Genomic DNA, 27,634 nt, shown 5'->3' with positions numbered 1-27,634 from the left:
CCAAGGAAGAAATGGCTTTATTAGGCGTCTAGGCGTGTCTGGGAAACCCAGGTCAGTCACAGAGAAGAAAAGCTCACGCTGGCACAGGAATACAGGACACAGGCATTACAGAATATCCTCTCGAAAACCAACTGCGAAGCCAAAACCTCCCTCTTGCTCACCTACCAGAAACGCTGCTGAGGTGAGCCCTGCTGAAACTTGTGGAAGCTCCTAGTGAAACAAGGACGTGTGTGCAGAAAGGGAACGCGTGCCCCAGCCCCGCTAACTCATGTACGGTGGGGGGCCTGGGTCGGAGGAGGAGGAATGGGAAGGAGGGGGCCCTCATCTCTCGCACCAGGCTCCCCGGGGTGCGAGGAGAGAGGAACCACAGTTTGTCTGTAAAGGGAAGACCAGGGCAGCAGAGCGGGGTGGGCCAGCTCTGCAGCGAGGTGGCAGACTCTGTACAGTCTGGGGTGAGGGCGCCTCCAACAGGTCCCGGCAAGGCGGGCAGCCCTTCCTGAGCACCCCCCGGGAGACAGCCATTCCGGTTCCCTGCTGACTTCCTGCAGAGCAGATGCCAGCGTCCAGCACCAAGTCCAAGGTCACAATCAGCTGAGGGCAGTGGAGTGGCCGCCCGACGACACCGGTACCTCTCGGTCTAGGAGACCTCCTTTTTGGAGCAGTCACTTTCTGCGGACCAAAAGCCATCTTGCCCAATATGGGCCCAACCTAGAAATTAATTCCCACCTTCACGTGAGCACCAGGTGAAGAGCCTCCCTCATGAGGCAAAGCTTTAGATCTTGGCTCTTCGGTGACAGTCCCTGGACAGAAGGCCGGTCTGAGGCTGTCGGTGCCCAGGCGCTGGTCTCTGTCCCACGGGTGGCAGGCACTGCCTGCTGACGACGGGCCCCAGTGATGTGATGCTGTAACTCTCCCAAGAAGAGTGCTCTCTACTTTCACAGGCAGGAAAGGAAGAAATGAGGCAGGTTGCAAGGGAGCTGATGCCACTTAATTCTTCCATCGAATTTGCTGGGGAAAAAAAACAAACAATCATCAGTTTTCACGGATCCCTACAGATAGGCAGACAGAGTTCAATAAAACAAGGACTCCAGGTAGGTAATGTAAGGAAAAGAAAGATGGAGCCAGAAGGCTGAAAAAAAAACTTAACGTGGGGGAGAGGAGTTCACTTATTTGGAGACGGATGAAACACCTATCTGTACCTATTATGTAAGCCTGATTTAGGGCATTTATTCTGGTTCTGTGCTCCTCAGGACAAAGATTCAAAGATTCACTAGCTTTAGCTTGTGGTAGATTCCAAAATACCTAACTGGGACCGAAGCTCCACGTTAACAATAAGCTCAGCAATTCCATGCCATGAGAGAGGAGGCAGCTGTGCTCCCCAAGCAGCTAAAATTCAGGGGACACGTGTATGCCTGTGGCCGATTCATGTTGATGTACGGCAAAAACGATCACAATGTTGTAAAGTAATTTTCCTCCAATTAAAATAAATTAATTAATTGACAAAAAAGTAGCTAAAATCTACTTCACCTACTTCTTTCTTCCAATAGGGAGGTCACATCCAGCCCCAGGAAACTTTACAGTTTGCATATTCTGATTCTATAACGTTTGTTTCTAACTTCCAGTGGTTAGTCCTTCCTACCTGATGAGTTTAACAATGATCAGAGCACTACAATCAGTGTCAGCCAAGGTCCCCAGACCACCCTAAGTCATCCCACGTCTCAGGAGTGACTTCTGCCGTGTAGGCCCGCAGGAGACCCTTATCAAGAGATCCACAGGCTTGGCTGACAGCAATCCCATTCAGGCCTCGGGAGTCTGTGCTCAACGCTCCTCTGGTAACTGTCTCGTGAGCCCACTGGAGGGCAAGCGGGCCCCTCACCGAGCTGTTGAGAAGGGCATCAATCTTCTCCTCCTCGGCAGAGCCTTTATCCACCTTGCTCCTGTATGCGAGCAACTGCTGACGATCCTTCAGGTCCCGGCAAGTCTGTCACCAAAAGAAATGACAATAAAAACCTCCAGTCAACCTTCTCTAGAAGGGCCCCTTTCCTTCTGTCTCTCCCACTCTGAGCCAAGGTTCCGAGAGAAGCCAGGGAGCTGCGGTGGGATGACAGTGGGGCTAAGCACCCACCGAACTTCACACTCAAGAGACGTCTGCAGAGGTTATGTGGCTTGATTTCATTCTATGAATTCTCCGAGTGCAACGAATTTATAAAAGCAGAGAAAACCCAGTCAGAGAACTGGGCAAATCATATAGGAGAGCTGGTCTCCAAACTAACGCTTGCCAGACCACACTATGAGCTAAGTGGAAACTGACATCAGCACCTCAGGATCTAGGCCCTGGGACTGAAGCCTCCCACTGGCCACTGAGGTCTAACTCAGGGCTCTCATTTCTGAGGGACTCACATCAATGACGACATCATGACACTTGAACTTGGTGGCTAAGTTCAACTTTGTGTCCACATCTTCCACCAGATTGACATACTCCTGTAATACCTGTGAAAACAAGTACTTCTGATTAACGATTCTCAGCTGTATTAAACCCAGAGTTCTGAAAGGTAGGGAAAAAGTCCTGAAGAAGGCAAAAGAGTCAGTGCCTGCTGTCTACAATTCCCATCACGAACCACAGGACTAGGTCTGCAATGGGCAATGAGGTAGACTTTCTGCAGTAATCCATGTTCTCCCGAAAAGGAAGAGAAGGGCCCACTCCTCCTCATCTTGGAGCCAGACCCCCGTGCCAGCAACAGGTGTGCCCTGGGTCTGACCTCCCCCCGTACCCCCTGCTCCTTGACGGCCTTTCTCATTAAGTTCTCCTGTATCATTTGAGTAGTGTGCCTCCCTCTGGCTGAACACAGCAGACGCTCCTCAGAAAAGGGTGGTCTGGGGTCATATGTCTAAAGGCTGAGCAGAACTTCCTTCCCTGGCCCTTTCTAGGTTGAGGTGCAGTTCAACCATTATGTTGCCTTTAAGATAAGACCAGAGCAGGTCAAGTCCCCCATTGCTGAGCAGTAAGAGGCTGAAAGTCAGGTCTCCTAGAAGACCCTGTACCCGACTCTCTCTGGGAACCATTACCTGGACAGGGGCACTATTCTTGTGCAAAATTTCCACAACCCGATGGAAGCCAATGGGTGCTCTCTTCTTGGTGTAGCCCAGCCAGTTCTGAAAAAGGAAGATGGGGTGGCCATGGGCAGGTCAGACAAATTCAACCCACTCTGAGCTAGTCTCTCTGCGTTTTGTGGTAAGACCAGCATGACGTGCTGGTGAGAGTGGATGAATGGGAGGTGGGGGAAAAAGAAAGGGAGAGAGATGAGGGTTTCAGCAAAGTCAAGGAATTCAGGAGGGTGGAAAAGAGAGGTATTATGAGTTCTTAGCTTGCATAGGCACAAATGCAGAAAAGTCTGAAATACAGCTAAATGAAATAAGCAATTTCATTAACAATACTTGCATTGATAGTATGAAATTCTCTGGGTAGAATAATCCTACCCTTTACGTCTTTGCTGCTAAGTCGTTTCAGTCGTGTCCGACTCTGTGCGACCCCATAGATGGCAGCCCACCAGGCTCCCCCGTCCCTGGGATTCTCCAGGCAAGAACATTAGAGTGGGTTGCCATTTCCTTCTCCAATGCATGAAAGTGAAAAGTGAAAGTGAAGTCGCTTTTTTTTTTAAACGTCTTTATATTTACATAAATTTTTATTTGTAAATTCATGAGGAAAGGTCTGGAAAGCTACCAGTCAAACTTCTCACAGTGCTTGCCTTGAGGAAGGGACTGAGAAAGGAGGTGGACAGTGGAGGAGGAACTTCACTTTTTACCCTCTCACTTTCACAGCGGGTTTGATTTTGACACAGGCATGTACTGCTTTCATAGTTAATGTTTCTATTTAAATAGCAAAGGCAGAAAACAAAAAACTGTCAAACCCATAGTGGAAAAATAGATATTTAAACTGCAAACCAACGGAGACATGACAATCGAATGGAATGCAAGATTCTTGACGATCTGGACAGCAAACAAAAACAAACAAAAAACAGCTCTAAAGAGCTAATCAATTTATATGTACTATAATATTTTTTTTTAAATTAGAGGATAATTACAATATTGTGATGGCTTCTGCCATACGTCAACTTGAATCGGTCACAGGTATACATGTGTCCCCGCTTCTTGAACTCCCTGATAATATTCTTATGTTAACGTTAAATTTCTCGAGAATGATAATACTGTGGTTACAAATGAGAACAATACTTAAGTAGTTAAAGTATTGTGATGTCTGCAGTTTACTTTCAAATGTTTCAGCAAAAAAAAAAAAACATATAGAACAAGAGAAAGCAAACATGGCAAAAATGTGAGCAAGTTCGTTAAGTAGGTGAAAACTGTTAATTATTCTTTCTTTTGGTTTTCTTTAGATCTGAAACTTTGGAAAATAAAATGTTGAAGGAAAAATGTCAACCAGTAGCTGGAACCTGAGTGTCCCAGGAGGCGTGAAACCTGAGACTCCCAGGAGGCGTGGGATGGCAAGACAGCATCTCCATCGGAGCGCTGACAGCCCCAGGGCACCCACCTTGGTGGTAAACAGGGCATCGACGTCATGCCAGGCCCGGAGCTTGGCGCGAGCGGCCAGCGCTGTCAGCACGTACTGTTTGTCTGGGATCTGAAAGCAGAGGCCCGGGGAAATTAAGAGAAGCAGAAATGCATCAGGGGAGGGGCTTGAGAGTTCTGGAAAGACAGGCAAAAATAGTCCCTGGTATTGATTCTGCCCCTTACGATCCACAAAGCTCTTGGGTCTCCAAGCCCCGCACTGCTGCGGGCTCTTCAGTTAAGGCCTCCCTCACCTCCCACAGACTCACTCCGTTCTCCTGACCCCTGAACGCCAAGGCACTTCCCGCACAGGTTACAAAGCAACGCCCACCCCACAGAGCGATTCTGACACTACTTTTCTAAACACTGCCGAGTTTATATCTACCTTAAAGCAACGCCCACCCCACAGAGCGATTCTGACACTACTTTCTAAACACTGCCGAGTTTATATCTACCTTAAAGCAACGCCTACCCCACAGAGCGATTCCGCTACTACTTTTCTAAACACTGCCCAGTTTATATCTACCTTAAACGTCTTCTTCAGGTTGACCGGGCTGCTGAACGTCCCCTAGGGTGAAAGTGGAGAAGGAATCTTGGTGTTACTGACTCTCTCAAATGCCACCAATCTCCTGTTTTCTTGTCCACTAGCTAGACATTCTACATTTCACTCTGTAACCATTTAAACCTGGAAATTAATTTAAGACAAAAGCTCTATCAGGTCTAACTGGACATCACCATCTAGCTTAAGGGCACTAGATTAACAGGTATAAAGTATTTCCCAATTTTTTGCTAATCCTATGATTGTTACGATCATGTCCACCTATGGGATCACTAAAGTCGCACTTCTTCAAGACCACTTTTTTAAGTATGCACAGGTAACTACCCTCTGCTGCTGTTCTTTACCCTGTGGGAATCCATTTGAAACTCTGGGCCTCTGACCAGAGATGCTCTTAGCACCAGCACCAGTCAGGCAGATGTGTTCTAGGGCAGGCCAGCTCACTGGAAGCCACGCGAACCCATACAGACCTCTTTCCCCCTCTTGGAACAGTTCCCAGGTGGGCTGCCAAGAATGATGTGCACCCACTGTGAACAGATACGCTGAAACACAGGCTCTGAAGGATGCCCCCCTGTGCAGTGAGAACGCGTGGGCCTTTCTCCCCCATGTGGCCCGCACCTCAGCCTCCGTGTAGTGGTAGAAGCAGGAGTAGAAGAGCGTCGTCACCAACGGCATGTTGAGAATGGACGCTTTGCGGGGGTGCTTCCGGAAGACCTCAGTCTGTCCCGCTAATTCTAGATGCCGATCGTTTGCCTGTGGTGGAGTGAGCCAAGAGAAAAAAAAGAACAGTGTCCATGGAGTGGAGGCAGGAGAGAAGCCTGTAATACTAGAGCAGATGTGTATCCTACCCCAGGAAAGAGGCGAAGAGGAGAAAAAGAAAGAAACTGCCTAGGAGAGCCCCGAGGAGCTTAAGATCCAGAAAATGATGATCTAAGTTGGATGGAGGAAGACCAGAGAAGTAGTGATGGAACAGAGTTCTGGGATGAAGAGGAAATAGCTCCAGATTAATAGCAAGTGAGAAAAGAAAAGATGCCTGGAGGCAGTGGAGGGAAGGCCACCATGCAGAGAAAGAAAATGAAAGACTCTTAGAATAAGGGTAACCAGAAATGACGTATGTGGGCCGAGCAGAAGTCTCCTAGCTGCTGAATGACACAGAGCTTTGACACTTAAGTAGAAAGAATGAAAACAAGGATTCTAACCTCGATAATGATCTGACGTTCCAGGAGTGTGTAATGGTCTTGTATGTGTGCAGAATCTTCTGCTGAAAAGGGCAAGCTGGGAGAGAGGGCAAGAAGGTTAGTACCTCATTCTCTACTCAAACAAGAAACACACCTACCTAATCCAGGTCACCACTTTAAGTCTAAGATGCTCATGGGGCTTTGCAATTCTGATCTCTGTTCCCTTTAGAGCATCCCTGAAAGGCAGAGAGAAAGCAGGAAAAAGAGGCGACCTCTGGCCCGGATTTTATACTTATGGTTTTGCCAATTAGACAGGGAGCCTTCAAGTCCACGAAATACATACAGTCACTAGTGATTCTGCTGAGAAGTGAGGCAGAATCCCCTCATTGTGGGCGGTGCAATGACTGATGAACAGGTCACTCAGCCAATGAGTGCGCCTGACCAACTGCCCATCATCCACATCCCAGGGAGGCTTGGGGGTTGTGGTCACTGCCTAATGTCAATGCTGACCTGTCTTTCAGGAGCACTGACATGTTGGCCATTTTTTAATGCAGAGTAATAAGATAAAACTCAAGTTACAGAGCATGGCATTATGTCTGTACATTGGTAAAGATCTCAAGAGTTCTACATGATGTCAAGGGCCCCATCTTTAACACTACATTATATCCTTCCACATGAAGAAGTTGACGGACAAACAATGTCTTGCCTAAAAGTCATTTGGCAACTCAATGGGTAAAGCCAGGAATAGAAGCCAGATTTTAAATGCCCAGTTCCCAGACCTTCCTTCAGAAAGTACTGTCTTATTCCTCTACTCCACTCACTCCAGGAAGAACTCTGAAATTCAATTACACTCTCCCAGGTAAGTGTGAGCCCACAGCTGATTTTTAGAAGTGATAAAGAAGACAGCAAAAGGTACCAGTTACTTCAGTATTCTAACTTCTCTGTTTACCAGAGGCCATACAACATATTGGCTCAGTAGCTGCCAAAGTTAAAACTAAGGATTGTACTGACATAAACTTCTAAATGTGAAACCTGGCAATCATGTCACATGAGGAATGACTGAAAGAAAGAACTGTGACCACTGAACCTCAGGTAAGGTCTACTGGGTGGGCTCTACACCTGTCTTAAAAGATAAACAGGGAAGCAAGTTTCAGCTCAGTATAAGGAGGCACTTGCGGTAATAAAGGCTGTCCAACAAGGAAATAAGCCACTTCCAAGAGTGTGTGCCCCACCCCTGGAAGAAGAGTATGTGGGGCTGGTTTTCACAGGGACTTATACTCTGGATAAAAGCTGGACTGAACCAGTAATTCTTGGACTATGGGGTTTCAAGGACTGGTAACACTGAAAACAACACATAAGTAAGATGTTGCCGATTTTTTAATACATTAGGACACACACAAAAAACTTATAACTCATTTTTCTACCAAAAAGAAGTGGGGGGGGGGAGACAATCTCTGAATAAAACGCAGTCTTTCCAATTAAATAAATTTAGCTTTAGTAGAAAGCTCTCTACATTGTCTTTATTTTTCTCAGTTTATCACCAATCAGTGAAAACTCTATGGGGGAACAGTGTTTGGAACCACTGAATGAGACGATCTTTAATCATGTTTGTATGACCCACTGTTAGCCTTTCCCTACAACCATCTATCCATCCTACCCTCTTTTAATCTCTTCATTGTTCTATATAACAGTATTGATAGTGAAAAACACTTCTCCCCCACTTACCCAATGCATGTCTTAAGAAATTCTTTTCGTTTCTCGGGGTCCTGAATGTTCAAGTGCTCTCGATAATGGGACAGCTACAAAAAACAGAGAAGAACTTTGAGCTGTTTCTTTTCCTCAGAAGGGTGAGTTAGCTCTGTCAGTAGGTTTTCCATGTTTGAAAGCTAAACTCTTCATCACTAGAGATTCTTCTAGGAATAGATGGCAGAGGGGTGCGGGAGAAGAGTGATTCAAAATTATTATCTCTAACTGCATTATCCAATACAACAGCCACTAGTTTCAAGAAAAAGTTGTTCTTAGGAGACTGTCCTATTCTACGAGGATAAACTAAAAGCAGACAATCGGATTTGCCAATTCCAGGGTTTATAAGGTTGGAAAACTCCAAATGCATATATAACAGCATGCATGATAAATCACCTTCAGTTCAAACATAACAGAGAATATGAAGAAAATATGAAAGCTTTAGATAAAAATGAGTTATCCAAAACACATTTATTTTCACTGATTAATCAAACTTCAAAACACTGAACTATATGAATGCTATCTGAAGAAAATTCTTTATAGTTTTGAACCTATGGAAATTAAAAATATAAACGAAAAAGCTTTTCAAAATGAGTACTACAGATTCCTAATCATTTTGAAGAGATTAAGATAAAAGGTTTTGAGATTTTCCCACACCTTGAGTATTAAGTACAAATTCCTTTTACAAAATGTTACTGAAAACGTTTTCCTGAATTATACTCTGGTGTGCAAAGCTTAAAAATGTATTACCACCAATGTGTGGTACAGTGACTAAAAGAATAATTCTGACATCGATGGCAACGAGAAATCCTTACTCTTACACAATAATGTCAAACCTTTTAAATAGATTATTGAAGTTTTAATAAGAAAATTACATTTTTGGTAAAATTTCAGGTTCATTCTTATACTACAAGAGTTTCATCTACAATGGTGAAAATCTGTCCAAAATCAACTTTAACATTTAGTCATTGAGCTCTCAGCCAAAATGTGTATTGGGTGCCTTACCAGCAGCTTGACCGATCGTCCTTCATGACCTGTATCTGATTTCTTATCCCTGTTTGCTCAATATTGTTTGTTCAATACTGTCTTTGGTATTAGAAGCCAAAACCCCAAAGCTCCTACAAATTAAGAACTAAAAACAACTAGAAATTAAGAAACAAACTCCAAACTGACCAGGCCAGTTTTCATTTGGTTATTTTTTAAAAATTTATTCAGAAGCCCAATCAAAAAGAGCATATAAAAAGACACAAAGCAGTACATCATCTGGATTGTTCTCAGGCTTCCCAGAAGCCCCTGTCTCCCAGATATAACCAATACCAAAGGAAAGGAAATAGTCAATCAGTGCAGTAGGCTGGATTTTGGCTTAGACTTTCTAAAGAGGCCCCCAACTGAAACAAAGGCCACACTTACCGCAAGCTCTTCTGTTCTATCCAGGAACCTGGGAAGAAGCAGAAGGGAGCAGCGCGTTTTTATCTGTTGATGCGTGGCAGTATAACCTCACAAAACAGGATGAGTGTTCTAGGAGAAACATCATCCGAACTCATCTGCCTCCATACACAAGCTAAGCCCTTCTCTTCTCAAACTCTCTACCATCAGCAACCCCTTGAGAACACGTGCCCGATCTACCGAGCTGAGTGAAGAGCAGAAACTGGAAGATGTCGTGGGCACTAGTAACTCTGTGATGTCAACAGCTCTGACAGAAAGGCTCAGAGCCTCTGCAAAACCTTAGCCCACAGTAGTCTTCTGGGTTTTTTTTTTTTTAAAGATGAAAACACTCTTCTCTGTCAGGGGTCTTGGAAACAGATTGTCTACACTATCCTCCTCTGTTGTTTTCTTTTTTTTTTTTTAAGATTTATTTATTTAATTTTTAGCTTTGAGGGGTCTTCACTGCTGCATGTAGGCCTTCTCCGGTTCTGACGAGCCGGGGCTACTCTCTAGCTGCAGCGTGCAGGCTTCTCACCGTGGTGGCTTCTCCTGGTGCGGAGTACAGGCTCTGGGTGTGAGGGCTTCAGTAGCTGTGGCACACGGGCTTGGCTGCTCCAGGGTATATGGGATCCTCCCACACCAGGGATGGAACCCGTGTTCCCTGCATTGGCAGGTGGATTCTTAACCACTGGACCCCCAGGGAAGCCCCGTTGTTTTCAGGTACAACATACAATGCATTTGTCTCTCCCCAAAGGTGGTAAGGCCTTGGAGAACAAGGACTTTTTGTCATCTGGTTGCTTTTTCACTCTGCAAGGACCACTATAATTAATATCACTACTTTGGCATAGAGGTGATGCTTAAAAAAAGCCTTGTTGGTTCGGAGGGAAGGAAGGAAGAAAAGAAAGAGGGAGAGAGGGAAGAAAGGGTTGAGGGAACAGCTCGTCTTGAACGCGGTTTCTACAAATTCCTGGCTAACCATCTCTAATCTTGACCCTGACCGTGTGCCCTCCCCACCTGAGTCTTTGGGAAAGCTCATCACTCTGCGGAGGCCACTGGGTAAATAAAGTTACCTCAGGGCACATGTCAGCCTAAACAGAGGCTCCACCCCCTGCCCTGACACTGAAGAAAGGACATAATACACCTGTTTTAAGCTAAGAGTGGGAAAAAGTCCCTAACAACTGAAATGAGATAGGGAAGGAAAACATGGCAGAAGACAGCTGCCCCCAATGGGCACCCCCTTCCCCAGGCCCCCAGCAGACATGCCTGCTTCTTGCCTCTCTACCCATCAGAACCCGACCCAGTCCCACAGGGCCCACTCAATTCCTAATCACTCCCATGAGGTTCTCCTCAGCTATCCTGATTGAAAACTGCATTTGCTTCTTCTGCTTTTCCATTGTGCTTCTCACTGGCATCACCAGGGACCAAGTAAAAAAGGCATCTTTAGTCTCGGTCTTTTGTAAGAAAATAGTTAATAAACATTAATACCACAGACTAGGCATTATGCTGAGTGCTTTACATGCATGAACTCCTTTCACCTTCATAATGACCTGTGGAGTAGGCAACATTATTTCCATTTTACAAACGTGAGAACTGGTGCTTGGAGAGGTTGAGGAACTTGTTCAACGTCATGCTATGAACTAAGTGATGGAGATAATATTCAACACAGGTGCTTGACTCTGGAGCCTGATTTCTTAACAAATATTCAACACAGGTGCTTGACTCTGGAGCCTGATTTCTTAACACGGTCACTTTATTACAGGTTGTGGTGCAATATTAGTTATCCCATCACATTTTTTTCCTTCTTTCTCTCTTTTCAGTCATGCCACATGGCTTGTGGGATCTTCGTTCCCCAACCAGGGACTGAACCTGGGTCCATGGCAATGAAAGCACCAAGTCCTAACCACTGCCACCAGGGAATTCCCCCATCACCTTACTGCTGCTGCTAAGTTGCTTCAGTCGTGTCCGACTCTGTGCGACCCCAGAGACTGCAGCCCACCAGGCTCCCCTGTCCTTGGGATTCTCCAGGCAAGAACACTGGAGTGGGTTGCCATTTCCTTCTCCAATGCATGAAAATGAAAAGTAAAAGTGAAGTCGCTCAGTCGTGTCTGACTCCTAGCGACCCCATGGACTGTAGCACACCAGGCTCCTCCATCCGTGGGATTTTCCAGGCAAGAGTACTGGAGTGGGGTGCCACTGCCTTCTCCTATCACCTTATTATATCTTGTCTAATAAGCGTTTCGAGAAAAAAGGGGCAGTGTCTCTTTGCAGTATCACCCAGCGTGCTCTGAACTAAGTACTTAACAAACTTTACAGACCAGATGATCGGTTCTTACCTAAAGAGGTCTAAAAGCAGCTTCTGATCACCTATCTCCTTAAGGAAGTGAATGAGATGTCTCAGGGCAACCTGCCGCACCTCCAGCTCTCGGAAGAGGATCTCTGGTAGGCAGGAAGAAAGGAGTTAGATGGGGAAGGATTAAAGCTATCACTCAACAGGAAATCAGTACCCCCCAACTCACACATTCTTAAGATAATCTCCTCAAAGTCCATCAGAAGCTAGGAATGGTTTACCATAGTGCGCACCCCTGGCTCAACCCACCAGCAACACACTCCAGGGTCCAGGGCAAGGCTAAGGCTTTGTGTTAGCTTTCAGCTCTCACCAACCCAACCAGCAGGCCCTGAGCCTGGTCTTTCACCTCCTCAGACCAACACAGCCATCCATCTGTGCAGTAAATGAGGGGCTTTTTAATTACTGTAGCTATCACTCGACAGGAGGAACAACTCAGGGCTGAGGCGTGTACTCTGAAGCCTCAGGACCCCCCAGCTATCCCAAAAGTAGACCTGATGCTGGTGAATTTAGGTATGAAAGCCACGAGACCACTCTCCCTTCAAGTGTAGCAGACATCTTACTGACTAAAGATTTCCCTCAAACCACGCTCACCTTTACTCAATGTCCTCTTCAGGAAGATCAGAACCTAGAGGAAAAGAGAACCAAGAATGAATCACCCTGTGTAACCTTCCCAACACAAGGCCCTGTCTGAGCACCTGACGACTAGGAATGAGGCCAGCAACTCATCAGGAGTCTTCGCAGGTCCAGACAAGGTGTTTCTCTCTCTGTGTGATGAAAGGACAGGTGATGGACATGTGGAATGAGCTCTGTCTTGGGAGTCTACACGCCCTTGCCCCTATGGCAAGAGACACCTCCCTCCCTCTGGGAGAGGCTGCTGTCACATTTCTCGGCCTTCAGATTATTTTTGAGGACACAAAGTAGCCAACCTACCACTTCTGGGTCATAATCAAGAGTGTCACACACAATGCAAACTGAGCCTTTAGAACACATACTTCTGGGAATCTTCTACTTCAAGAGGAAATCCAGTGTCTCTACTTGACATTAAAGTCCATCCTATGGATAACCAATAAGGACCTACTGCACAGCACAGGGAACTATACTCAGTATTTTATAATAACCTATAAGGGAAAAGAATCTGAAATATATATATATTAATACATATAACTGAGTCATGTTGCTGTACACCCGAAACAAAAAGGTTGTGAATCAACTATATTTCAAATAAAGAAATAGATATTAAAAAAAAAATCTATCCTGATTGGACTTTCAGAAACTGACGAAAGCAATAATTAAACAACAAAAAGGCACAACTCACTGCAGTAATGACGTTCCCATCATGCATGCTGACTGCTTCTTCTAGGAGCTGGATTTTGTCCTGTAAGGAGCGGAACCTTTCCAGTGAGCAGACCTGCCAGGTAAGAATAGAACTGGTGTGCAAGGAAGAGGACCATTTCCTATATTCCTTTGTCACTGGAAACTGAGGAAGAGCAAGAATGACCTGAAATATCCCCAACGCATACATGCATGCTCAGTCGCTTAGTAATGCCTGACTCTGCGACCCCATGGACTGCAGACTGCCACGCTCCTCTGTCCATTGGATTTTCCAAGCAATAACATTGAAGTGGGTTTCCATTTCCTTCTCCAAGGGATCTTCCTGACCCAGGGAATGAACACACATCTCCTGCACTGCAGGTGGATTCTTTACCACTGAGCCACCTGGGGCTTCCCAAATGGCACTAATGGTAAAGAATCCAGCTGCCAGTGCAGGAGATGCAAGAGAAATGGGTTTAATCTGTGTGGGTCAGGAAGATCCCCTGGAGGAGGAAATGGCAACCTGCTCCAATATTCTTGCCTGAAAAATTCTATGGACAGAGGAGCCTGGCAGACTACACTCCGTGGGGTCACAAAGAGTCAGACACAACTGAGCACACACGCTGGTCCCCAAGGAGAGCCTCTTTACTTTACACAACAGCCCTCAACACTCTATGAGCCAGGAGGTTCCCACTACCCCTCCCTACTACTACTACTACTACTACTACTACTACTAAGTCGCTTCAGTCGTGTCCGACTCTGTGCGACCCCATGGACTGCAGCCCACCAGGCTTCTCCGTCCATGAGATTCTCCAGGCAAGAACACTGGAGTGGGTTGCCATTTCCTTCTCCAATGCATGAAAGTGGAAAGTGAAAGTGAAGTCGCTCAGTCATGTCCACTCCCAGAGACCCCATGGACTGCAACCCACCAGGCTCCTCCATCCATGGGATTTTCTGGGCAACCCTGGAAGATGCTAGTGTCCTGATGAAGGCTTGCCAAAGTCAACAGGTAAGGAGATCACTTGTTCTCTTTTGCCTCTTTTTTTCCCTTTTTAAAAAACTTGTTTTTCCTTGTTTGGTTGGTTGTTGCTTTTTCAAACCCTGGTGTTGAGCGCCACCTTTCAGTAGATCGCAGTGAGGGAGCTGCTCTGCTACATATGAAAGCTGGACCCAGAAGCAGGTCCTATAGAAATGGTTTAGGACGAGCTTCCCCAGGAACATGCGGTGCATGACAGGCGAGGCGGCGGCCACCTTTCCGGCCACGCGGTGTCCCAGGAAGAAGGGCTCTCTGCACAGGGACTCCTGAGGCCCTGCAGCGTTTGCCACACCACGGGGGATGCGTGTGGGGTCCACTGGAGGGGACAGCAGGGGACTGGCTATCTGAGACCAACTTTTCTTTCTTTTTAATTAACTTGTTTCCTTATTTTTGCCCGTGCGGGGTCCTTGTTGCTGCGTGCAGGCTTTCTCGAGTTGTGGCGCGGGGGCTACTCTTCGTGACGGTGTGCAGGCTCTCACTGCAGTGGCTGCTGCTGCTGGGGAGCACAGGCCCTGGAGCTCGCGCTGCAGCAGTGGCGGAGCGAGGGCTCCAGAGTACTGGCTCAGTAGTTGTGGCACACGGGCTTAGCTGTGGCATCTTCCCAGACCAGGGATCAGACCCATATCTCCTGCACTGGCAGGTGGATTCTGAACCACTGGACCATCAGGGAAGTCCCAACTTGTTCTCTTTTTAATGAGGTACAATTTATATCATATAAAATCTACCCTATCTAAGTGTACAGTTCAGTGAGTTTTGACAAGTAAATAATCCCATGTTAACTACTACCACAATCAAGATACAGAACATTTCCATTACCACAAAAATTCCCCTTGTCCATCTGACAAGGGATCTTACTAGCAGATATTTAGGTTATTCCCACTTTAAAGGTTATGATAAATAAAGTTCCTATGAACATCTATGTACAGGTCTTTGTATGAACAAATTTTCATTTCTCCTGAATTGTAAATGTCTATTAGTGATTAAATTACATGTGTGTTTGATTTTGTAAGAAACTGTCAGACTCTTTTGCAAAGTGGTTTTACCACTTCACCTTCCTGTTTGCAGCATATGAGAGTTTCAGTTGCTTTGCATCTTCCCAACACTTGGTCGCTAAGAGTCGGACACGACTGAGCGACTTCACTTTCACTTTTCACTTTCATGCATTGGAGAAGGAAATGGCAACCCATTACAGTGTTCTTGCCTGGAGAATCCCAGGGATGGAGGAGCCTGGTGGGCTGCCGTCTATGGGGTCGCACAGAGTCGGACACGACTGACACGATTTAGCTTAGCAACGCTTGGTATGATCAGTATTTTTAAACTTAGCCATTATAGTGGCTGTATAGTGGTATCTCAGTTTTAATTCACATTTTCCTGATAACTGATAACGTTGAGCATCTTTTCAAGTGCTTATTGGCCATTCACACAGCTTTTGGTGATGTAACTGGTGAAAACTTGAGCCAGTTTTTAAATTTGATGGCTTATCTTATTACTGAAGATACATCATCATTTTTTATATACATATTCTGGAGAAAACACTTTATAAGATGTATTTTACAAATATTTCCTCCCAGCAATGGTCTTTTCGTGTTTTTAACAGTGTTTTCAAAGAACAAAACTTCTCAATTTTGGTGAAGTCCATTTTCCTTTTTGGTCTGATGGTTTTTGTATGTTTGGTTAGTAAGTCTTTGCCTAACTCAAGATCACAAAGGCTTTCACCTAAATTTTCTTCCAGCTTTATAGTTTTAGCACTTATTCTACTATGATCCATTTTCACCCAATAGTTATTATGGTATCAATTCTTCCAAAATTGAAATACAGATTCAATGCAATCTCAGTCAAAATGCCAGCAGCTCTTTTGTAACACTGACAAGCTAATATGGAAATACACAGGATCTAGAATGGCTGAAATAATTTTGGAAGAGAAGAATAAGGTTGAAGAACTTACGTGACTTGATTTCAAGATTAACTACAAAGCTACAATAATCAAGGCCTTGGTAATGGCATCAGTTCAGTTCAGTTCAGTCACTCAGTCATGTCCAACTCTTTGCGACCCTATGAATCGCAGCACACCAGGCCTCCCTGTCCATCACCAACTCCCAGAGTTCACTGAGACTCATGTCCATAGAGTCGGTGATGCCATCCAGCCATCTCATCCTCTGTCATCCCCTTCTCCTCCTGCCCCCAATCCCTCTCAGAATCACAGTCTTTTCCAATGAGTCAACTCTTCGCATGAGGTGGCCAAAGTACTGGAGTTTCAGCTTTAGTGTCATTCCCTCCAAAGAAATCCCAGGGCTGATCTCCTTCAGAATGGACTGGTTGGATCTCCTTGCAGTCCAAGGGACTCTCAAGAGTCTTCTCCAACACCACAGTTCAAAAGCATCAATTCTTCGGCGCTCAGCCTTCTCACGGTCCAACTCTCACATCCATACATAACCACAGGAAAAACCATAGCCTTGACCAGACGGACCTTTGTTGGCAAAGTAATGTCTCTGCTTTTGAATATGCTATCTAGGTTGGTCATAACTTTCCTTCCAAGGAGTAAGCGTCTTTTAATTTCCTGGCTGCAGTCACCATCTGCAGTGATTTTGGAGCCCAAAGAAATAAAGCCTGACACTGTTTCCACTGTTTCCCCATCTATTTGCCATGAAGTGATGGGACCAGATGCCATGATCTTCGTTTTCTGAATGTTGAGCTTTAAGCCAACTTTTTCACTCTCCTCTTTCACTTTCATTAAGAGGCTTTTTAGTTCCTCTTCACTTTCTGCCATAAGGGTGGTGTCATCTGCATACCTGAGGTTACTGATATTTCTCCCAGCAATCTTGATTCCAGCTTGTGCTTCTTCCAGCCCAGCGTTTCTCATGATGTACTCTGCACATAAGTTAAATAAACAGGGTGACAATATACAGCCTTGACGTACTCCTTTTCCTATTTGGAACCAGTCTGTTGTTCCATGTCCAGTTCTAACTGTTGCTTCCTGACCTGCATACAGATTTCTCAAGAGGCAGGTCAGGTGGTCTGGTATTCCCATCTCTTTCAGAATTTTCCACAGTTTATTGTGATCCACACAGTCAAAGGCTTTGGCATAGTCAATAAAGCAGAGATAGATGTTTTTCTGGAACTCTCTTGCTTTTTCGATGATCCAGCGGATGTTGGCAATTTGATCTCTGGTTCCTCTGCCCTTTCTAAATCCAGCTTGAACATCTGGAAGTTCACGGTTCACGTATTGCTGAAGCCTGGCTTGGAGAATTTTGAACATTACTTTCCTAGCGTATGAGATGAGTGCAATTGTGCGGTAGTTTGAGCATTCTTTGGCATTGCCTTTCTTTGGGATTGGAATGAAAACTGACCTTTTCCAGTCCTGTGGCCACTGCTGAGTCTTCCAAATTTGCTGGCATATTGAGTGCAGCACTTTCACAGCATCATCTTTCAGGATTTGAAACAGCTCAACTGGAATTCCATCACCTCCACTAGCTTTGTTCATAGTGATGCTTTCTAAGGCCCACTTGACTTCACATTTCAGGATGTCTGGCTCTAGGTGAGTGATCACACCATCGTGATTATCTGGGTCGTGAAGATCTTTTCTGTACAGTTCTTCTGTGTATTCTTGCCACCTCTTCTTATTATCTTCTGCTTCTGTTAGGTCCATACCATTTCTCTCCTTTATCGAGCCCATCTTTGCATGAAATGTTCCCTTGGTATCTCTAATGTTCTTGAAAAGATCTCTAGTCTTTCCCATTCTGTTGTTTTCCTCTATTTCTTTGCATTGATCGCTGAGGAAGGCTTTCTTATCTCTTCTTGCTATTCTTTGGAACTCTGCATTCAGATGCTTATATCTTTCCTTTTCTCCTTTGCTTTTTGCTTCTCTTCTTTTCACAGCTATTTGTAAGGCCTCCCCAGACAGCCATTTTGCTTTTTTGCATTTCTTTTCCATGGGGATGGTCTTGATCCCTGTCTCCTGTACAATGTCATGAATGGTAATGGCATAAGGATAGACAAAAAAAAAATCAATGAACTGGAATACAGTCCAGAAAGAGACCTACACATATATACAGTCAATTCATTTTCAACAAAGGCACCAAAGTGACCGATGCAGAAATGGATAGTCTTTTCAACAAACAGTGTTGGAGCAAACAGAGAACCGTATGGGAAAAAAATGAATGTCCATTTGTACCTCACACCATATATTCTGTATTAACTCACACTGGATCACAGACCTAAACATGAGACATCTGCTCTCACTCTTAAAGGCACTACTTTTCCCTCTCATCCATCACTCTTTTCCCACTTCCCCATCAAAACAACACTAAACCGTGGAGAATTAGAAATTTTGCAGCTGAATTGCCATCTTAGTGGAATGGTTTTCCTCCTGAAAATCATTTCATTTAACAAAACTGAAGAGAAAGGCCAAGCTGCTCAGCTTCCAAAATAGACAAATTCCAATTCCCACAAGAATTCTCTCCCCAGGGGCCTTACCTTGCCCTTCCTGAGGCGCCGCACTGTGTCACTGGGGCTCCAGTCGTTGCTGTAATCCTGGAATATTAGCAACGCATGAATTATAGGAAATTAAAGGATCGGAATTCAGAATTATCAGTGCATCAGCTCCTCACCTCATGCTTATAGTCTTAGTCTCTGAAAGTGAAAGTGAAGTCGCTCAGTCGTGTCTGACTCTGCAACCCCATGGACTGTAGCCTACCAGGCTCCTCCGTCCATGGGATTTTCCAGGCAAGAGTGCTGGAGTGGATTGCCATTTCCTTCTCCAGGGGATCTTTCCAACCCAGGAATCAAACCCGGGTCTCCTGCATTGCAGGCAGACGCTTTACCGTCTGAGCCACCAGGGAAGCCCAGAAGATAGATTAAAAAAACCAAGACTAGGATGGTCTGGTCCTAAGTTTCTTAAGCAACCAGGACAGAGATTTTACAGGCAGGACGAATTGGATCAAAGAGGGAACGGATCAACTGACAAAGCTAGCAGCCCAACATGTAAGTGGTTGAGAATTTCAGCCTGTAGAGGCCGTTTTGGGACTCTAATGAATGGTTTTGCCGACAGACGGAAAAGAGAGAAACATGTTCTTTTTTTGGACCTTATGATATCGTTTTTTCCTTTTCAGTCAATTTGCTTTTTCATGTGCTTCATGTGAATATGAGCTCCACCAAGCTTCTAGACCACAGTGATGATCAAAAGTTTCAAACCACAACCTAAAAAATGGCAGTATAATGGATAAGGAAAGTACACCAGGGCTGAATCAGAAACTAAAAATTTTAAGTTCCAGTTCTACCATGTAACTAGCTGTGAGACTCCCGGCAAGCTCTAATGTTTAGAGATCCAATTTTCTTATTTCTAAGAGGGGTTTAAAATAACACCTGCTCAGAGATTTGGGAAGATCAAGCAAGATAACAAATGTCCAAGTTCGTCAAACTGTGTAAAGTGTCCTGACCATCATAAGATATAACTCACCCTATACTCCCCCTTGGGTCTCCCCAGCTCTGGAGCATAGCTCTTGGCAGGTGTGTCTGACAGAGCTGCAAAAGAACAGGCAAGGGACTGAGAAGGATACCATCTTCCTGCCATTCCTTTCTTCCACTGCTTCCTTTGCTTGACTTGCGGGCTCCCAAGGTATTTTTATGGCCCCAAGTAGGGAAGTCCGAGTAGATCTCAGTTCCTACCCAAAGACAGCATCCCTAGATGCTACCCTTGGACCCCACAGCCTGAATGGTCTCAAGCTGCTTATTCAGCACCAGAAAATTCCTCTAATAATGATGATAGGTTCAGAAGTGCCATCATCTAATTATCACTTGTCCCCATGACTCCCTAGGCTGTACCCCAGACCAGTAACATCTCCCAGTAATCAAGAGAAAAGAGTCCATGCCTACCATCAGAGAGGGACTGGAAACTTCCAGGTCTAGTTCTCCCTAAAGATAAAGAACACATAAGGCCAAGAGTTAAAGTCAGAGCCATCCAGACTCAGTTTAGGATGCAGTGCACACAGAACCTTTTTGTGAAATTATAAGAACTTAAGGCTTAAAAAAGCTTTTATTCAACTTCAGAAATCTGAGGTACCGTGGAAATAAAAGGCACTGAGGAACTGTTTCTTTTAATTGTGATAAAATACACCTAACATAAACATCACCATTTTTAAGGAGGATACAGTTCAGTGGTACTAAGTACATCCACACTGTACAATCATCACTACTATCTCCAGAACTTTCTGATCATCTCAAACTGAGACTGTACCCACTGAACAATAACTCCCTTTCCTCCTTACTCTCATTCCCTGGTGACCACTATTCTATTTTCTATTTCTATCTGACTATTCTAGGCATCTCACAGAAATCGAATCACACAGAATCCTTGTATGTCTGGCTTCATTCACTCAGCATAATATCCTCAAGGTTCATCCATGTTGTAACACGTATCTGAATTTTGATCCTTTTTAAGGTTGAATAATATTCCACTGCATGTGCATGGACATTTGTTCATTCATTCGTCAGTGAATGAACATTTGTGTTGTTTCCATATTTTGGCTACTCTGAATCGTGGTGTATAAATACCTGTTTAAACCCTTGCTTTAATTCGTTTTGGTATATACCCAGAAGTACACTGCTGGATCATATGGCAATTCTACACTTAATTTTTTGAGAAACTGCCAAACTGTCTTCCACAGTCTTCCGCTGTCTTCCACAGTCTTCCGGTGTCTTCCACACACAGGCCGTACCATTTTACATTACCCCCAGCAGTGCACAAGGCTTCCCAACAGAGATGCACAGGGTAGGGAGGAATTCTGACCTAGGCAAATTTCCTGAGCACAGGGGTAGGGGGGAATTCTGACCTAGGCGAATTTCCTGAGTAGATGTCACAAGGTTGATGTCAGCTTTGTTTATCATGTTTTAGAAACCCAGTCCAATACTAACGCATATATATGGAATTTAGAAAGATGGTAACGATAACCCTGTATACGAGACAGCAAAAGAGACACTGATGTATAGAACAGGATTATGGACTCTGTGGGAGAGGGAGAGGGTGGGAAGATTTGGGAGAATGGCACTGAAACATGTGAAATGTCATGTATGAAACGAGATGCCAGTCCAGGTTCAATGCACGATGCTGGATGCTTGGGGCTGGTGCACTGGGATGACCCAGAGGGATGGTATGGGGAGGGGAGGAGGAGGAGGGTTCAGGATGGGGAACACATGAGAAATAAAGGAATAAAAAATTAAAAAAAAAAAAAAAAAGAAACCCAGTCCAACCCCTCTGAATTTCCCTCATTTCTCCCCCTTTCTTATCCCTAACTGCTAGCTCCAAAGATTTTTATACTTCAGTATCTTTTTCTTATAGAGTAAATGAAAATCACAGCCTTCGTGGTTTTTCGGAACAAAGAAAAGGACTCTGTCCCTTTAACCGTCGCTCTCACCTCTAAAAAAGCTGCTCAGAGAGTAGGTAGAAGCAGGTTTGGGTAGTTGTGCATAGGTGGAGAAGCTGTTTCGGTTCTTCAGCTGTTCACGCTCGTGGCTAGACCCGCTATTACCAGCAGTCTCTTTGATGGACCATGAGATACCTGTGAGACAGCAAGATGTAGATCAGTCATTCTCATCCAAAATAATACCACCACATCCAGCTTTCCAATAAACTCTAAAAGCTTTTCATCAGAAGCCCTGGTCCCTTGTCAACATGGACTTAAAATACTCAGGCAGGGAGAAAGAACAGAATCACATAGACCCATCAACAGAAAAAAAGGGCAAAGGAAATGAATAAATGGATCAAAGAAAAGGAAATACAAGTAGCTGTTAAACATACGAAAAGGTGCTTGACCACACTCTTAGTAAGAGAATTACACAAATTAAAAGTACAGTTAAGACTTCCCTGGAGGTCCAGTGATTAAGAACCTGCCTACCAACGCAAGGGGACACAGGTTCAATCCCAGGGCCGGGAAGATCCCACAGGCCACGGAGGAACTAAGCTCCCGTGCCACAACTGCTGACGACCGTGCACCTAGAGCCCAGGCTCTTCAAGAGAAACCACCGCCATGAGAAGCCTGCGCACAGCTAGTAAGTAGACCCTGCTTGCTGCAGCTAGAGAAAAGCCCACGCAGCAACAATGACCCGGAACAGCTGAAGATAAATAAGTATTTTTAAAAAGCACACTGAGATACCACTTGCCCCCTATAAGATTGACAAAGACCCAAAAGTTTGAGAACACCCTGTGCTGTCAAGGCTGTGGGAAAAAGGAACATTCTGACACTGCTAGGTGGGAGTGCAAATCGGTGCAACCTCTAACCGACACAGATGCAAATACCCTCTGCCAGCGATTCTACTCTGGGAACTGAACTTTCAGATACTCTTACATGGGCAAAATACAAGAACAGCAATATAAACAACAAAAGATTGGAAACAATCTAATGCTCATCAACAGTGGACTGGTTACATAAATTATGAGAATTCCACACCGTGTATACTATGTTGCTATTTTTAAAAAGGGAGAGGCAGCATGAGAACACTTGGAAAGATCTTCAAGCTATATTATCCAGTGAAAAGAGGAGGGTATAAAGTATGCCACCTCTGGTGTAAAAAACGGGGTTCATTTTCCTATATGTAGTTCCACAAGCAGAAAGCATCTCTAAATGAACACACAGGAAGCAAACAACAGCAGTTGTTTTGGGGCTGGCAGGGCCTGAGAACTAAGTAGATGCGTGACAGTGTGAGGGAAACTTCTCAGTACGCCGTGAATCCTTTTTACTACAGTACGCCTTGAATACTTTTTGCTTTTTAAATCATGTGACAGTATTTCCCATTAAAACAAACAAACAAACAAACCTTTAAAACTACGCTTAATCAGATGGGCCCAGCAAAGGTGTTAAGTGGTATCAGAGAACAATTAGGCAGTGAGACTTGGTGGCTAAGGAAGTCAGTTCTGCCAGGCAGTTGTGAGCATTTAAGTCAGCAGTTCTCAAATATGACTGCGTATCAGAACATTAGCAGTGCTTATTGTCATTTGAGACCCCGCCCTACCCGCCACCCCACACCCAACGTCAAGACCTACTGAAGCAGAGTCTCTCGAGTGAAGCCCAGGAATCTAATTTTAACAAGCACCCCAAATAAGTCTGAAATAGCCACCCAAACATTAGCCCTCAGATAGCAGACCTAGACAGCCGTATGGAAACTACTGCCTTATTTCCCCAAGTACCCTCTCCTGGGTAAATTTCCAGATGTATGCTCATCTGAAAACAGCTTAGCCTTGTTCCCTATCCTGACAAGTATTGAGGAGACTTTATGAATGTTAAGAACCCTGAATAATTAATCCCTTCCCAGGGTCTTTTGTACTTACTTCCCACAGGTTCCCCGGTCCAGCTGACTCTCTCCAGGTCATCTTCATCATCATCATCCACAAAGTCTCGAAGGCTATTCACTGCCCGCTTGGATTCCTTTAACTGTGGACGGACACCAGGCAGGGCGCTTAGGCAGTCACCACTTCTCACCTCTCCCTCTGACAGCCAAGAAGGCTGAGGAACTTGGACTTGAGAATGGCCAATATTTTAACCTTTCTGCCATCGAATGCCTAGCCCACTAGATGTTTGCCAAGAAAAGAAACTGCTATTTAGCCAACACTGGAGTCCAGTGGCAAAAGGTTAGGAAGAGTCAAAGCCGATTTTGAATTCTAATCCTATTCCTGGTATTGACTTGCTTTGTAGGGAGTTTATCCATCTTTCCAAAAATGAATGTTTCCCTCATTTGTAAAACAGACATGATAAAGACAAAACTCCCAATCCAGTTCATCCTTCAAAAATAATAATTATACCACATGAAAAAAGACTTATGGGTTCTTGGGGGAAAAAAAACACAACGCAAAGAAATGAATCATCTTAAGAATGTAAAGGAAAATGGGCAGGGAGTTGGCTTTTACAATTCCTTTCTTTGCCCAGCGTTCTTCTCCATGAAGAGTCTTGTAAAGATGTGACTGAAAGCACTGCTGAGCCTAATTGAGACAGGTTACCAAGGATGCAAGGGAAAGGGTACACAGTGGAAAGGGGTGAGAACTTCGGCGAGTGTTCACAGAAACCCACCTGTGAGAGCTCATCATCTTCGTCATCAAAGGTGAAAGCCTTGAACTTGGAGCTATTCCAATACTCCTCCTCATCACCCTTTGTCCGATTCATCTGGAGGAAGAGGAAGAGAGATATACTGTATGTCTCTTTCTGGATTCTCCTCAAAAGAGCTCCAAAAGCTTTGGGTTCCTGGACTACAAACTTCCTGCTGTAGTCAGGGATGCACAAAAAGCGTCTGGTGAAGAAAATACTGCAGAGGCCACATAAAATCAGATCCTTGGGTCTCCAACCAATCCAATCACACTTTTGATTGCCTGATAACCCACGAGTAGTCATTCATTCCTACAGCAGCTACTTTGTTCACAACACCATCTCAGGTGCTCTGTCAGCTGTTTTATTACGTAAGGGATATCTGAAGTACAAAACACAGTCCCTCTCTGAAGGACCCTACAACACAGTATTGAGCATATATACCTTTTCTAATTTATACACTCTCATGCGTGCTAAGTCACTTCAGTCGTGTCCAACTCTTTGCAACCCTATGGACGGTAGCCCACCAGGCTCCTCTGTCCATGGATTCTCCAGGCAAGAATACTGGAGTGGGTTGCCATGCCCTTCTCCAGGGGATTTCCCCAACCCAGGAATTGAACCTGTGTCTCTTAGGTCTCCTGCACTGGCAGGCGGGTTCTTTACCACTAGTGCCACCTGGGAAGCCCCAGTAAAAGTATGTACAAAGGTAAAAGTACAAACCAGGCATGTGTTACAAGAATGCATCACGAACTTTGCTGGATACACAAGGTTAATCAAAGCATAAACAAAACAGATGGTAACTACATTCATGGACTCAACATGTATCTGTTGCGTGCCACCTCTCAGGCCCTGTTCTAGGCTCTGGGAATACCGCAGAGAATAAAAACTCATAGACATCTTACTCTCTCATGTGCTTCTTGAATTCCTGATAGCAAGTAAGCAACTAAAGGAAGCTGAATTAGCCTGCTTGTAACTTCAACTTCAAATCATGATTAATTTAATAACAAGTACTGGCCAAAATTTGGGAAACGAGGGCATAGCCAAAGAAGGAAGTCTATGAAGAATCAGTCAAAACACCACAAGTCCCTCTCATAACTATTCTAAAATTAGATTTCACCCTGAAAAAAAGTTTTGCCTTAGAATCACAAACTAAACTATCCATGCCAACTAGATTAGAGTGAAAACTGATTTAAGCCAAGAACCAGGTACCAAATTTTTCAGTGCCAAAAATAACTCCAAAGGCTACAGAGAATCCAGTTCTAAAGGATGGATTTGCTTTTTCTATTTCAGTAGCACCTTTCTCAATAGAAGCTTAAGAAACACTCCCCACGGCAGACCCACTGAGACTCCCAATGGCCTTAACACACTCTGCCTCACTTCGTGTGTTGTCAGGGGGTCTGGGAATGGCAAAGCAGGCTGAGAAGTGTTTACCATCTGATCCTTCCCCATGGCAGATATCACTAACTGATTTCTACTGAACCCAGACACGGCTTAAACATCCTTTTGTATATTTAATGCAGTGAGTAAAATCAAATACAAAAGCTAGCAGAAAAAAAAATATCATCCCTTATATTGCAACAAGCATAGGCTTTGTAGTCAGGCAGACTTGAATTCAAATGTCAGTCTCTCCAATTCTCAGCAACCTGGGTAAATAATCTCACTTCTAAGCCTTGGAGAAAGTGACAGGCGACCTCACAGGGTTGCAGTGAAGAATAAACAGGAGTCAAGAAAGAGCTAACAAAAGTCCCCAGTATACAGTAAATACTAAAGGCTAGCTCCTTTTAGTGTATCTTCTGCCTTCTTTCTATCTCTGCCATTTGTAAATATGGGACTTAACAACAGAAACATACCTGGGAAGACTGTTGTAAGGCTGAAGCCAGTGAACCACACGGAAAGCACATGTGCTGACACAAAAATCTGTTTAGTATTAATTTTTATTAATAATAAATCAATACCTTGGAAAAAGCTAGAAAAATATTTCTAAGCATTCCTAAAGTTTAAAATTTTGATATAAAAACTCTGAGTAGCCATCACAAACACTGAAGATGTCCACAGAGCAGGTAAACGTCTATGGTACAGGTGCCAGTTTACAAAGCCTCAGAACACCTCTTCAAAGTAGGCCTAGCAGATTCCATTTCATTGATGAGGGAAATGAGGCACAAAAGGATTAAGTACCAAAGTTTTTAAGCTAAAGTTAGTTGCTCCTATCCAGGTTTTCTATCTCCTGGGTCATTTCCACTCTGATTTGCATCGTTCTTTTATCACTCTAGGGAAAACTGAGGGCAGGTCATTACTACAGTATCTACAGATAGGCATAGCATGAGTCTTAACAAACTCTGTAATCCACCAGAGGATTTCTGGAATCTTTTCTTAATTACGCAAAGGCAGTGGACGCTTGACACCAATCTGTACTTCTAGCGCTAGTCAGAAACTATATTTCCTCAGCAAGTAAAAAAAGACAATAATTTAACGGCTCTAAAATTTATAAAGCAATCAGCTACAATTTTAAGAGGGGCTGAGAAAGGTGCTTCAAAATTATTTAAAACACTTCAAAGGCTTGTCCCTGTCACTTGTTTACTGAGATCCCACCATACAGGGCAGTAGATCTGAGGGAAGGGCAGGAATACCACAAAGGATGGAAAACGACTTGGCCAAAGAATATCTACAACCAACACGCTCTCCGCCTCAGGACACCGCAGAAACCAGCCTGTGAGAAGTTAGATTCGGACTCATTTATCTTCTTTCAAAGCCAGGCCTACACAAGTGAGGTGACGAACTGAGACGAGGAAATGTGGATTAAACTAGGAAGACTCTGTGGGCGAAGGGTCCAGGAAACAAGGATCCACCGCAGAGGCCAGAGCCCAGAACCTTAGTACAATAAATGCTTGTTCAAAATCAGTTGTCTGGGCTCGCTCGCGGCCCCAACCCCGAGTGCAAGCCCAGGGATCGCAAGAACTGGATTTAACAGTCAAGCCAGGGAGGTCGAGGGACGCCTCAGACAACGAGGGGAAAGGATATGGATGCGGAGAGGCTGGACTCGGCCAGATATGTAGCCCAAGGAGTTTGGGACACCCTCACCTCTTCCACACCGAGCCCTCCCTCTCAGGTCAGCGTCAGACTTCGCCGCCGAGGGTCCAGCCTTTCTAGACAGGCTGTGCGGCATACAAAAGGGGCGGAAGGGGATAGTCCCGAGGAGGGGGCGGGAGGGTGGGGTGGGGGTAGGAACCAAGGGTCGAGACAGGCGCCGCACGGCATGCTGGAAGTTGTAGTTCCTCTCGCCCCTACAATCAGGCTCTGCCGGGACAGGCCGCGGCGGCCTCTTGACTACAACTCCCAGAATCCCCAGCGCACCGCGCCTAACCCCGTTTCCTCTCCTTTCAGCTCGACCTTCCGAGGTTATCCCGTGGG

At 44.8% G+C, this 27,634-nt stretch overlaps 1 protein-coding gene across 2 annotated transcripts; it reads right to left on the bottom strand.

Annotated features, from left to right (window-relative positions):
• Positions 1-27,436, bottom strand: VIPAS39 (VPS33B interacting protein, apical-basolateral polarity regulator, spe-39 homolog). 2 transcript variants are annotated; one of them, XM_005908402.3, is made up of 20 exons: positions 27,305-27,436; positions 24,215-24,307; positions 23,479-23,581; positions 21,569-21,712; positions 20,031-20,069; positions 19,615-19,679; positions 18,633-18,689; positions 13,128-13,220; positions 12,404-12,437; positions 11,799-11,901; positions 9,451-9,478; positions 8,023-8,096; positions 6,319-6,394; positions 5,738-5,872; positions 5,090-5,131; positions 4,547-4,636; positions 3,067-3,153; positions 2,401-2,490; positions 1,877-1,981; positions 1-1,008 (listed from the first exon to the last, which is right to left on the bottom strand). In XM_005908402.3, the coding sequence occupies exons 2-20, from the start codon at positions 24,305-24,307 to the stop codon at positions 988-990; spliced, it is 1,479 nt and encodes a 492-aa protein (XP_005908464.2). In that variant the 5' UTR covers positions 27,305-27,436; the 3' UTR covers positions 1-987. The 2 variants fall into 2 exon arrangements, with proteins under 2 accessions (XP_005908464.2, XP_070234547.1); XM_070378446.1 differs by lacking the exon at positions 3,067-3,153.
• Positions 27,437-27,634: the final 198 nt, after the last annotated feature.

This window comes from Bos mutus, chromosome 10, assembly GCF_027580195.1.
Source record: "Bos mutus isolate GX-2022 chromosome 10, NWIPB_WYAK_1.1, whole genome shotgun sequence".
NCBI classification, from domain to species: domain Eukaryota; kingdom Metazoa; phylum Chordata; class Mammalia; order Artiodactyla; family Bovidae; genus Bos; species Bos mutus.
Note: the sequence above shows the minus strand (reverse complement) of the source record. Positions and strands in the feature narration are given on the sequence as shown.